We start from the raw sequence: 14,585 nt of genomic DNA, 5'->3' as shown, positions 1-14,585 counted from the left end.
GAGGGATAATGGAGATCATGCTAGTTAAAGATGGTACTTTAGTATTTCCAGTAGATTTTGTTGTTCTGGACATGGAAGAAGATTCTCAAGTTCCTCTCATATTAGGAAGACCATTCTTAAACATGGCTAAAGCAATGATAGACGTGTTTGGTAAGAAAGTGACCCTAAGTATAGAGGATGAGAGTGTTACCTTTTCAGTTGATAGAGCAATGCAACAACCGCAATCTGCAGATGATACATGTTATTATATTCAAACTATAGAATCACATGCAGAATTGTTAGAAGAATTTCCAGAATTACAAGGAACAGGAGAATGTTCTTTAGGAGAAGGAACTGAACCAATTGATGAAGCTGAAATGTTAGCTACACTAATAGCTAATGGATATGAACCAACAACAGAAGAAATTCAAATGCTAAAAGAAGAAGACAGATATCGATATAAATCATCGATAGAAGAACCTCCGACATTAGAGTTAAAGCCACTTCCAAACCATTTGGAATACGCTTATTTACATGGTGAATCTGAATTACCTGTAATAATATCGTCTTCTCTTACTGAAAATGAGAAATCACAACTCATTTCTATGTTGAAAGCTCATAAACCAGCCATTGCATGGAAGATTCATGATATTAAAGGAATAAGTCCTTCGTATTGCACACATAAAATCCTTATGGAAGAAGGTCATAAAACGTATGTGCAACGCCAATGAAGACTAAATCTTAATATGCAAGGTGTAGTTAAGAAAGAAATTATTAAACTGCCAGATGCAGGTTTAATTTATCCAATTTCTGATAGTCCATGGGTAAGCCCAGTTCAATGTGTGCCTAAGAAGGGTGGCATGACTGTCATTACAAATGAGAAAAATGAGCTTATTCCTACTAGGACTATAACATGATGGCGTGTATGTATTGATTATAGAAAATTAAATGACGCAACCAGAAAAGATCACTTTCCCTTACCTTTCATTGATCAAATGTTGGAAAGGTTAGCCGGAAACAGTTACTATTGTTTTCTAGATGGATTTTCCGGATATTTTCAAATTCCAATAGCACCCGAAGATCAAGAGAAAACCACATTCACGTGCTCTTATGGTACTTTTGCTTACAAACGCATGCCATTTGGACTTTGCAACGCCCCTGCAACCTTTCAAAGGTACATGATGGCGATTTTTCACGACATGATAGAAGAGTGCATGGAAGGTTTCATGGATGACTTTTCAGTCTTCAGTGATACATTTGAATCATGTTTAGTTAATCTGGAACGAATGCTTATTAGATGCGAACAATCAAATCGAGTTCTTAATTGGGAGAAATGCCATTTCATGGTTAAAGAAGGCATCGTTCTTGGTCATAAAATCTCAAAGGAAGGAATTGAAGTGGATAGAGCTAAAGTAGATGTAATTGCTAAACTTCCACATCCCACCAATGTTAGAGGAGTTAGGAGTTTTCTAGGGCATGCCGGTTTTTACCGACGTTTCATAAAAGATTTTTCTAAAATTGCCACTCCTATGAATAAACTCCTAGAAAAGGATGCTTCATTCATCTTTTCAGATGAATGTATCAAATCTTTTAATATTCTTAAAGAGAAACTCACTAATGCGCCGATCATGATAACACCAAATTGGAATCTACCGTTTGAACTAATGTGCGATGCAAGTGATTTTGCAATGGGAGCCGTTTTAGGTCAAAGGATTGAAAAACGATTTCAACCTATATATTATGCTAGTAAGACGTTACAAGGAGCACAAACAAATTATACAACTACTGAAAAAGAACTCCTTGCTATTGTCTTTACTTTTGACAAATTTCGTTCATATCTCGTTCTAGCAAAAACGGTGGTCTATACCGACCATTCTGCTTTTAGATACCTATTTTCGAAACAAGATGCCAAACCAAGATTAATCCGTTGGATCTTACTCTTACAAGAGTTCAATATTGAAATCCGAGATAAAAGAGGAGCAGAAAATCTCGCCGCTGATCATCTTTCTCGTCTTGAAAATCCCGAATTAGAAGTTCTAAATGAATCGGCCATACAAGACAACTTTTCTGATGAATATCTATTGAAGATAGATTATAATGAAATTCCTTGGTTTGCAGACTATGCAAACTACTTAGTATGTGGATTCCTTGAAAAAGGATTATCGTACCAAAAACGAAAGAAATTCTTTAGTGATATAAAACACTATTTCTGGGAAGATCCACATCTGTTTAAAAGTTATCCAGATGGAATAATACGCCGATGTGTATTCGGAGATGAAGCCAATAAAATCTTAAACCATTGTCACACAGGACCAACAGGAGGGCATTATGGGCCTCAACTCACAGCAAGAAAAGTTTAGGATGCTGGATTCTATTGGCCTACAATTTACAAAGACGCACACCTTCTTTGCAAATCCTGTGTTGCTTGTCAAAGGGCCGGAAAAATAAGTCAACGTGATGAAATGCCACAAAATGTCATTCAAGTATGTGAAGTATTTGACATTTGGGGTATTGACTTTATGGGTCCATTTCCAAAATCTCATAATAATCTCTATATTCTCGTAGCCATTGATTATGTATCTAAATGGGCGGAAGCACAAGCTCTCCCAACTAACGATGCACGAGTTGTAGTCAATTTTTTAAAAAGTATTTTTGCAAGGTTTGGAACACCGAAAGCTTTAATAAGTGATCGGGGTACTCATTTCTGTAATAATCAACTTGAGAAAGTTCTTAAAAGATATGGAGTAACTCATAAAATCTCCACCGCATATCATCCACAAACAAGTGGACAAGTTGAAAATACCAACCGAGCATTAAAACGTATTTTAGATAAAACCGTAGGATCAAATCCGAAGGAATGGTCCATAAAATTGGAGGATGCACTCTGGGCTTTTAGAACAGCCTACAAAACTCCAATTGGTACCACACCTTTTAGACTCGTTTATGGAAAAGCATGTCATCTTCCAGTAGAAATTGAACACAAAGCATTTTGGGCTTTGAAGACATGTAATCTTGATTTACATGAAGCCGGACGTCTACGGTTAAGTCAATTAAACGAATTAGAAGAATTAAGACATGAAGCATATGAAAATTCCTTAATCTATAAGGAAAGAACGAAGAAATGGCATGATAAAAGAATCAGAAGTTCAAAAGAATTCAAAGAAGGAGACAGAGTTCTTCTTTTCAATTCACAATTCAAGCTATTTCCTGGAAAATTGAAATCAAGATGGTCTAGACCATTCATAGTCAAAAGAGTTTTCCCATACGGAACAGTAGAATTAATAAATTCAAATGGGATTGAATTTAAAGTTAATGGTCACAGAGTTAAACATTACATACATGGTCCGATGGAAGTTGACAATGAAGTTAATCATAATTTCACCACCCAAGAAAACCTTCAAAATGAAAACATAAATATGTTATCAACAACATATGAAAAATCAAAATTGGAATATAGGGAGGAGTCAAATTTGAGTGATGAAAAAGAATTCTTATACAAACCTCCCATTCCAAGAAAAGAAGAAAAATGTGAACAAGAAGTTCAAATAGAAGTGAAAGAACCAAGAAAAGAACACCCGAAAAGGGTTTACAAACCAACTCGACTTACTAAAGCAGGAGACTCGGGTGAATTTATCATTTCTTGCTTGCTTAATGATGGTGCTGTATATAATGGACTCGCAGATTTAGGAGCAAGTGCAAATATTATGCCTCTTTCCTTATACAAAAGATTAGGCATGGGTAAATTAAAACCAACCAAAATATGTGTTCAATCATTTGACCAAACCATTAAACACCCGGTTGGAATAGCAAATAATTTACTTGTTAACGTGGGAAGTTTGACCTTTGTTGCAAACTTCATAGTGATTAATTTGGAGGAAAACCTTGATATTCCTCTAATTCTAGGTCGCCCATTTTTAACAACCACCGAGGCATTCATTGATGTAAGAGAAGGTAGAATGACACTTAGGGATGGTGATACATCGATCACCTTTGTGAACCGAAAGTTTAGATCTCCACCAACCAAAACTGTTAGACCAATAAAAATGCATAAGTGTGGGGAAGATGAAGAAACACTTAATGATGATCCAATCACAAAGAATGCCATTGATGATACGAAATTAGATGAACCCAATTTTAACAGTTCAACGAAGAAACTTTATAAACGGATTCACGATGCTAAGATTAAAGAAACTTTAAGTTATGTAACCGATTAGTATCCAATTTATCGCCAAAAGAAAAGGCGATGTTAGTTGAATTTGTGAAAGTTACAGAGGAAATCAACAAATGGATTGAAGTAAAAGTCAAAGATATACAAGTTGTTGATGATTCAATTGAAAATAATGTTAATCACAATTTCAACTAAGTGTAGGGAGGTTTATGTATTTCTGTTAGAGTTAGATTTTTTGTTTTCGTGTAGTTCTCGAAAATGGAACCCGAATGGTCTTTCCCTAGCAGACCCTAAAGAACTAGTCTTCTCCCCCCATTCTGAATTTTTATTTTTTTTAGGTTTTTACAAAATGAAGACTTCCTGTGAACTAAACCATGGTCTAATGCTACACGCTTTGATCACTAAACGTAATAATGACACACTTCCGAGTGAAATAGTATCATTAATAAGAGGTAAATTGGACGAAGTAAGAAAAGAATCCAGATGCGAAGATAATAAGTTACAATTTGGTAAAGGAAAATCAAAATCCGCAGCAAAAAGAAGAGCACGACACCTTGAAAGATGTCACAAATGCGGAAAATGGTCACACGAAGGTAAATGTTCAAATAATCAAACCTATTCAAATACCGAATTTGTTACTCTATTCAGAGACGGACCGTTCATATGTTTAGAAGAAAAAACATTAAATTCTCGAGGTTACGCCTATGTAGCCATGGAAAACCAATTAGTCCGACTATCTTATGAGTGGGCTAGAGCATATCACTAAGAAATATATTTCACAGGTAAGTTTGTACAGTTTTCATTTTTATTTTTATTTTTAACCTTTTGATAATAAACGCTAATTTGTTCGCTATAAAGTATTAAATTGGTATTCAATGAAATTAGGTCTTGCGACCGAAATTATTGATATCATACAAAAATTTATTACATCATTGCGAAATTTAACGTTTATTCTTAAGGTATAAATATCTTAAATCAATCAACACAAAATATTTCAAAAATTCGTCATGAGTTAAATTAGGTCATGGAACCGAAATTACTTTACCGAAAAGAGGAACGTATATTTTTGATAATATTTAATTAATTAAAGTAGGATAAAAGCCAAAAAGATTTTTAATTTTATTTTTACCATATTTTTAAAATTAATATTAAATAAATATTGTAAACTTTTTAAATTAATATATTTAAAATTGTAAATATTTGAAAAATTAATATTTTTAATATAAGTTTGTATGTATAAAAACAAAAATATAATTTAAGTTTGGTGTGAATTTTTAATTTTATGCATTTTAAATTTAAGTTTGGTGTGAATTTAAAAACAAAATTTTACTTTATTTCGCTAAATTAAAAATATGATTTTTTTAAATTCGTCGTGAGTTGAAGACTAGGTCGTTGAACCGAAATTGCTTTACCCGAGGGAGGGACGAGAACTTTTATTATCATTATTTTTAATCTTATTGAATTAAAGTATGCCAAAAACATTAAAAAACCCAAAAATCTTTGCTTTTAAAACCGCGCTTTAAATAGACAAATTTTAAAATTTTGTCGAGGGACGGACTAGGACATCGTTCCGAAACGACCTCGTCCTAAACAACAAGGGAAACAAAATTTTTAAAATTAATTAACAAGGGAAACAAAATTTCACAACGACTCGCGGAGGACCAAAAATCCAGAAAAAAATAAAAACGCTGGAACAGATCAGTCAACACACAAACACCCACAAAAAACTGCAAAAAACACCCGAAAAACACACACAAATCCGCAATTTTTGGCCATTTTTCATCAAATCTTTCACAAAATCATGTTGAGAAGAATGCTATCAAGGAATTACTCAAGAAAAACGGTAAATTTCTACATCAAAACACCATTTAATCCGAAAATTAGTGTTCTTGAACAAATTTTATACCCAATTCGATTTTGATGCTTTTTAGTGTAATTATGCTTAAATTGCTTATATATTATGCTTGTATAACCTAGATTGATGCTATTTAACATGATTAGAAGCCTTAAACTTCAAATTTTGAGTAATTTAGGGTTTGTGTTCTTGAGCAATTTGGGGCTTTTTGATATAAACAGGTTATGGCCGATTTTTGTCATGAATTATTGCTAAATTAAGTAGTGTAACATGTTTAGGTAGTTAAATGATCCAAACTTTGAGCCTAAACATGATTTTCGAGAATTAAAGTGGACTTTTTCAAGTCTAAAATTCATGAACTTGATTTTTGAGAGATAATGCCATTTGAAACTTGTTTAATTACTAATAATGATTATTTTGACATGTTATTTGAGTTGAATGCTTATGAACTTGGCGAACATTTTCGTATATGCTTATTTGAAAAAGTGTAGATTTGATAAAAATATAAAAATGAGCATAAGTTTGATATAAATTGAACATGTCATTTTAATTATTTTGATTAATTATTTTGCTGACACTAATGCATATTTGATGCACAAAAATTGTGTTTGGTGTGTTTTGCAGACTGAAAGGGGTGAATCTTCATCCCAAGCTCGCATTTCTCCTCCTGAGAATGCGGAACAACAAGATGTTAATAACCATTACAAACAAGATATACCTCATCCAGTTATGACATTTTCAGATATGCACGTGGAAAATTTGCACCCGAACTTGAGATTAGACAGACGTTGGATAGATTATCCAAAATACCAAAGGGGCTTGCATACTCTTCATTCTAAAGCTGTTGAAGTACCTAGGGTAATAGAATGGGAACCGTTAGAAGCTGTAGAATTGGCCGAGCCAATTAGAGAATTACTTACACAGAGGTATGGTAATTCTACTTTTAACGATTGGGTACGATTATTCAACATGTGTAGACATGTATATAAAGTATGGTGTGAAGAATTATTGTGTAGTATAGAAATAAATGATCGGGTAGCTAGTTTAACCGATCGAACTTTTATTAGATTTTTGTTAGGAGGTTCGATGCGCCACATGTCTCTACTAGACATGGCTCAGGCCTTACGTATATGTACGCCTGAGGAGCTAGCATCTGTCGATTGTCAAAGGTTGATATTAAATGGTAGAAAGATTGATGAAAATTTTGATACGCATGGTGTATGGAGTCAAATGACTAGCCATCACCGATTTAAAGGGGGAAATTACTCTTATTTGGATATAGATAGAGCTGAGTTAAGAGTAATTCACAGGTTTCTAGCGAACTCGATTACACAGCGAGGTAAAAACAAGGAAAAGGTAAATGAGCAAGATTTATTTTACCACATGTGTATTCGAGACCCACAAAGCGCTGTAAGTATACCTTATTGTGTGGGTTATTATTTATCAGCTATGGTTAGGGGGATGAGACCGCACAGTATAATAGGAGGTGGTATATTTATTACATTAATTGCTGAGTATCTCGATGTGGATATAAGTCGGGGGGATTATTAATCGAAGAACCAGAACCCCACGATACAATTGGTTTAAATGTATATCATGGTGCTAAGGTTTTGAAGAGGCGAAATAACGCCGCAGTAAGATATAATGGAAGACATCCACAGGTTGAGAGAAATCAACAGCCAGGTAATGTGGGAGGAGGAAATGAAATGACAGAAATGCAAAGGTTTATAGCTTCACAAGAGTATGAAAATGCTAGACATCGAGCATTTGAAGATTGGCAAGTTCATCAAAACCAAATCATAGCTCATTGCCAACATATAGGTAGGAACTATATTCCTACTCCAACGCCCGTATTTCCTCCCTGGTCTATAGAGATCCAACCACCGTATCATACTTATAACCCAGCTGAAGCATTTATAACACATACTGTGACGATCGCTCCAAATCCATATGGACGAACACGTCATTCATTGATTTCATTGCGAGGTATTTGACCTCTATGTGATACATTTTGTAACATTGTATTCGTTTGAAAAGGTATTTCAGAAATGAATATATAAATTCCAGGTTTTTAACATCTGATGATTTCTACGTATAGACAATCACCATTTAAATGGTTTACAATAATACATCTGTTGACAATACAGTCAAAATAAGATACATGGTAATGGTTTGGTGAATGCAAGTTTCTTGTATATAGCATGTATGACTCCAAGCACATATCTTGTATCACGTATAAGCAAACAGCGGAAGACTTCTAGAATCCTGAGAATAAACATGCTAACAAGTGTCAACACAAAGGTTGTTGAGTTCATAGTTTTAATATTACACATAATCCGTATATCAATGTGGATTACAAAAGTTCAGTTGTTTTATTCAAAACGTTTATCAATAGGTTTTACATAAAAGGTGGATCACAAGATTTCAGTTGTTTCATCCGAAATGTTTATCAATCGGTTCTACAAAATTGAGCACCCTGGTAACTAAACTTTAATGCTTATATAATTTGTACCCTTTGTATAATCATCTTAATAATACACGCAAACCAACGTGTACGCTTCTCAAATAGCATACGTCCGTTAAAAGGCTAGTGCTCTAGCTCGGACGGGGATATCAAGCCCTATGGATCCATATATAACTACTCGCGCCCACCAGTTCTTATAACCGGCAGTTACTAGTTACCAAAGCTAAGGGATTTTCGGTTCAAACTCGGTGTAGAATTTAGTATGTACTTGTATCCATTGCGTTTAAAATAAAGTGCATGTATTCTCAGCCCAAAAATATATTGCAAAAGCAATTAAAAAGGGAGCAAATGAAACTCACGCATATAAATATTGTAAATCAGTTAATAAAGCATTTTCATGTATTCTCAGCCCAAAAATGTAAAGGGTAAAAGGGATCATATGAAACTCACTGTTTAATATTGATATACAATATTGTAGGAAAGCACGTAGACGCATCGGAGATGATAAACACGAGGTTTGATTCACAAAAATACCCCCGAACATTACCCATAATTTCCTTGGCAATAACCCATAATTTCCTTAGCTCTAGCTCGCTTGGAAACCATTTTGAAAGTTACTTGGACAGCACTCCGTCGTAATATTTTAGGTACATTTTTATTTTTGTATCGCAAAAATAATAATACTAATAATAAAAATAATAAGATTAATAATAATCTTATTAATAATAATAATAATAATAATAATAATAATAATAATAATAATAATAATAATAATAATAATAATAATAAAATAAATAAATACGGAGTAAAAATAAATATCTGTGTGTGTGTTTGTGTGTGATTATCATCGAGCAAAACGAGCAATTTATAGCAATCAGAGCTGAAATCTATCCCCATGCGATCGCATGGGGTTTCTTCTATATGGTCATGCGATCGCATGGCCTCCAATTACAGCTCACATTTCTTTTGTTTTTTGTTTGTCGACATGAATAAATAAATATATAATATATATAATTTAAATAATTAATTATATATTATATTAAATTCACATGCATAGTTGACTTGTAACTTTTGTTCCGATAAGTCGTACGTTGTTACTTGACTTATGTCCCGGTTCCGGTTTCTCGAATGTCCTTTCGTACGCTGAGAAAACTTGCATTTTACATTTCGTGACTCGTACCTTTGTTAAAATATAGCCTTAAATTATTCCTAAACTATACCACTCAAAGTATATCTTAAACTTTCGAGTATTTTGGTCATTTACCTCTATAAATCATCATCTCACTATTTGTTAAAATACATTTTTAAAATAGTGTTTTACTGTAGCAAAGTTACTGTAGCAAAGTCAATTTTACTGTAGCAAATAGTGATTTTCGAAAACACTGTAGCATTTTGGGTACTGTAGCAATTTGAAAATACTTTATCAAATTAGTGTTTTACTGGTTCATCTTAAACGTTTTAGTTAACTTATCTAAATATCAATCAAATCAATAATCGAATGTTACTATCGTTTACTAAATAACTTGAAATCATATATATTTAATTAGATATATAAACCAATAAGTTTAATGTACGGTATTATGCAATTAAAACTTTGTTACGTTTTCAAGTTATAGTATATATATGTATCTATTTACATATAATTGTTCGCGAATCGTTGAGAAAATCGAAGGGTACTTGAATAGTTCAAAAATTTTGAGATTCAGTTTTACAGACTTTGTTTATCGTGTCGAAATCATTAATCCTTTAAAGATTAAGTTTAAATTTAGTCGCAAATTTTCGGGTCATTACACATACGGTTATGCATGAAACCCCTACTGGTATCAGTATCAACCCTAGTTTATTTAGTTTTATTTATTTTTGTAATGTTACTACATTTAACACTTATGTTGATATTGTAATAGTTTTTATAATTTTCTAACTTTTATTATTAGATTTTAATAATTTTTGAATGTGGGGTAATATACCAAACTTTAAAAATATGTATATATGTTTGCAGTTTATCTTATGTACACAACAGGGTAAAACAACGCATTTTCAAAGACTGGCATTAAGTTCAGCAAAAGCAACTAATTTTGACGACAAGATGCAAAATATATGTGAAATAACAACAAGACGGAATGAACAAATGATGTGCACCATTTATCATTCAACACAAACAACAATATGTTTGGAAACTTTGGTAAAATTTAATCATTTTTCTACGCTAATCACCCTCAATAATTTAAATTGTTACTGATTTCGTGCAAATGAGGGCATTGCAAGATCTTAAGTGTGGGAAGGGGTTAAATTCTTTCGGATTTTAAACTTTTTAATTTAAACACTTGGTTACCATTAAAAATACTAGTAACACAGTAGTTGTATTAGAATCTAGTGCTCTCTGATAATAAAGAACAGCCCTAGTCTTATATACTGACTACCCAATTCTAGTAAAAATTTTAAAAATTTTCAATTAAATGAACTCAAAATCATGTTTATACATATTTATGAACGATGAAAACTAGGTGTTAACACCGAAATTATTGTTACCTTGGAAAGGACATAAATTGAGAAACAACCCAAAATGTTAGAATTCATTTAAGAATGGAATAGAGAAAAATAAAAAGGCAAAGAAAGGAAAATAAAAGCCAAGTGTGGGAAATATTTACCAAGTTATTCAAATTATATATCACATATTTTTGTACAAATAACTGAAAATACTTTTGCTTTGGACTAAACTAAAAAGTTTTACCCAATTTACTGTAATATATTTGAAAGAAAAGATGGATCTACACGATGAATCAATTCCATCATTAAAAGGATGTAAAGTCTTCTGAAAAAGACACGCGCTTCTTGATTTAGGTCAAGAAGTTGTCGTCCAGACCAGCTGTAGGTTGACGAAAAATCTAGAAAAGTCATCTCTAAAATCAGCAGGAAATCCACGGACCTCAGCATCAAACAGGGTCGCCAAGTGGTCAGATTTATCCTAACCATGAGAAGGATTTATCTCGTACAATGGGGAGCATCGTGCAAATTAGCTTGATAAGACTAATGAATCAGATCCCCAGAAAGGATAATCTCCTTAAAGATTAAAAATCAGCTTTTAAGCCTGATATTACTCAATCCTTGAGATTGACCTTAAAGATTGAGAATTACAAACTCATGGAATTCAATGATATCTAAACTCGAGCTTGAACGAGAAAATATTTTGATCAAAATTAAAACCGATTTGTTTCCTGAAAACCTATTATCAATGCGTTCATTACCATTGAACGTAAAATCCTAGGAATTCACCTGGAATTCATTAGGTCACCTGAACCAAATCGGGTGTCAACCGTAAGATCGGTGGTTGCATAGCATGGTCGAAGACAGGACCTTGTGCCTGACCAAAAAATTATAAGAGTGAGCTTTACTATTGCTCCTACAAAGGATAGTAATTGCGTCCGACACGTTATAAACCATAATTAAAAGTATGTCAGGGGACATTGCCTTAACAGTTGCTTGTTCAACGCTTTCCTTTACAACCAGACGATAGTTTACCGAAAGGTAATATACGGAGCAAGTATACTGGACGTGTTGCTTTCCTAATACAAGGTTAGCAAGTGGGTGACACAAAACCGCAAGTTTTGAGCTAAAATTTTCAAATCTGAAACCCACCAAACCCACAAAAAGAATTTACAAACACCGGTGAAGGGTTATTCCGGAAAACTTATCTAGGGTAAAAGCTAGATTTAATTTTCAAAAGATCAAATGTTTTCATAAAGATCCAATTTCCTTAAGGATCTAATTTTTTATAGTCATGTGGGACTGTAAACCATAACGTTACTACCATTGTTTATACCGCCATATAGAAATCACTGATGTACAAAGTGTGAAGAATAAAGAAGTGATTCTAGTATTTCAAGACTATATTGCTTGAGGACAAGCAACGCTCAAGTGTGGGAATATTTGATAATGCTAAAAATGAACATATATTTCATAGCATTATTCCTCAAGAAAGACAAGCTTTTAGTTGCAATTGTTCTATTTACAAGTGATAGTCGTTTAAATAATAAAAGGTGAAGACAAAAGACAGATTCGACGAATTGAAGACACAAACGACCAAAAAGCTCAAAAGTACAAAATACAATCAAAGAGGTTCCAATTATTGATAAGAAACGTCTCAGAATTACAAGAGTACAAGTTACAAAACGCAAAGTACAAGATATTAAATTGTACGCAAGGACGTTCGAAAATTCAGAACCGGGACCAGAGTCAACTCTCAACGCTCGATGCAACGGACTAAAAATTACAAGTCAACTATGCACATGAATAAAATATAATATATAATTAATTCTTAAAATTAATATATATATTATATTATATTTAAAAACCGTCGGCAAGAAAGGATCTAAAATGGAGTGTGCTGTAAAACTAATATAGCGTTAAGCTTTGTTTAAAGATTCCCTGTGGAACGAACCGAACTTACTAAAAACTACACTACTGTACGATTAGGTACACTGCCTATAAGTGTTGTAGCAAGGTTTAAGTATATCCATTCTATAAATAAATAAATATCTTGTGTAAAATTGTATCGTATTTAATAGTATTTTATACCCCTTAGCTTTAACCATCAGTTGCAAACCAATTTAACGAAATATTTGAAGCACACGATGAGTCGATGCAAAAATACTTAAAGCTTGTGCAAGAGCTAGCAGTCGACTTCGATTTATTCCAGATAACTCAGGTTTCGAGAACGCTGAATAAAAAGGTGGATGCGCTAAGTAAGTTAGCCGCATTAATATTCAGTCATTTTAAGAAAGAAATTTGGGTTGAGGAAGTTAAAGTAAAATCTATTGAAGAAGACAGTGTTTCGGCTGCGGTTGAAGAAGAAGAGCGGAGTTGGATGACACCAATTATAGAATTTCTGACCAAAGGTACATTACCGATAGATTCAAGTGAAGCAAGAAAGATTAAGATGAAAGCACCAATGTATCTGTTAGACAAGGGAGTCCTATACAGAAAATCTTTTCTGGGGCCTCACTTGCGGTGTCTCAATCCAACTCAAGCGGAGTCAATTATACGGGAAGTACACGAGGGGATGTGCGCACTGCATTCGGGACACAAAACAGTTGCATCCAAAATAATGCAGATTGGATATTACTGGCCGTCAATGTTCAGAGATGCCGCAGAGGTAGTACGCAAGTGTCAATCGTGTCAACTTCATGCACCAGTAAGCAAGGCTCCGTGACATGCTATGATACCGGTCGCGTCTCCATGGTCGTTCTGCAAGTGGGCTATTGACATAGTGGGGCCATTCCCCGCAGGACCAGGGGGTGTAAAATTCCTGGTAGTGGCCATTGATTATTTCACGAAATGGGTAGAGGCCAAACCGCTAAAGACAATTTCGGGCAAGCAAATTCGAAATTTTGTGTGAGAAAACGTCGTCTGTCGGTTTGGAATTCCAAATGAAATAGTAAGCGACAATGGTACTCAATTCGAAGGAAATCCATTTAGTGGCTGGTGCCAAGAATTGAATATAAAGCAAACATTTACATCAGTCGCACACCCTCAGGCGAATGGTCAATGTGAGGTTACGAATCGGGATATCGTTTTAGGAATCAAAGCAAGGCTGGGATTGTGTCGAAGGGGTTGGATAGACGAATTGCCTAACGTTTTGTGGGCGCACCGCACAACTCCGAAGGGCGCAACTAATGAAACACCCTTTAGTTTGGTGTACGGGTCCGAGGCTGTAATACCCGCCGAAATAAATGTGCCAACCACGCGCATAACATCCTTCGATGAAAGTAGCAACAGCGAAGAACTGCGTGAAAATATAAACTTAGTTGAAGAATGCAGAGAAATGGCGGCAATAAAAGAAGCAATCAACAAACAAAGAATCGCAAGCTACTGTAATAAGCGCGTCCAACCATTATCCTTCCGACTGGATGATCTGGTGTGGCAAAAAAATGAAGCAAGCAGGGTAGAGGATACGGGTAAGCTTGGACCCAAGTGGGTAGGACCTTACAAGGTTATTGGCGTAAGCGATACAGGGGCGTATCGACTAGCAAGTTTGGATGGAAGAGCAATAAAGCACACTTGGCATGCGCAGACACTAAAACGGTCCTACATATGAAAAACTGCAGAGGGACTGATCACCC

General features: G+C 34.2%; 1 protein-coding gene across 1 annotated transcript; it reads left to right on the top strand.

Moving 5' to 3' along the window:
• Positions 1–13,105: 13,105 nt before the first annotated feature.
• LOC139903935 (uncharacterized) lies at positions 13,106–13,675 on the top strand. Its single transcript, XM_071885863.1, has one exon. It carries the CDS (start codon positions 13,106–13,108, stop codon positions 13,673–13,675), a length of 570 nt encoding a protein of 189 aa, XP_071741964.1.
• Positions 13,676–14,585: the final 910 nt, after the last annotated feature.

This window comes from Rutidosis leptorrhynchoides, chromosome 1 (assembly GCF_046630445.1).
Source record: "Rutidosis leptorrhynchoides isolate AG116_Rl617_1_P2 chromosome 1, CSIRO_AGI_Rlap_v1, whole genome shotgun sequence".
Lineage (NCBI taxonomy): Eukaryota > Viridiplantae > Streptophyta > Magnoliopsida > Asterales > Asteraceae > Rutidosis > Rutidosis leptorrhynchoides.
This window is presented reverse-complemented; position numbering and strand designations above follow the sequence as displayed.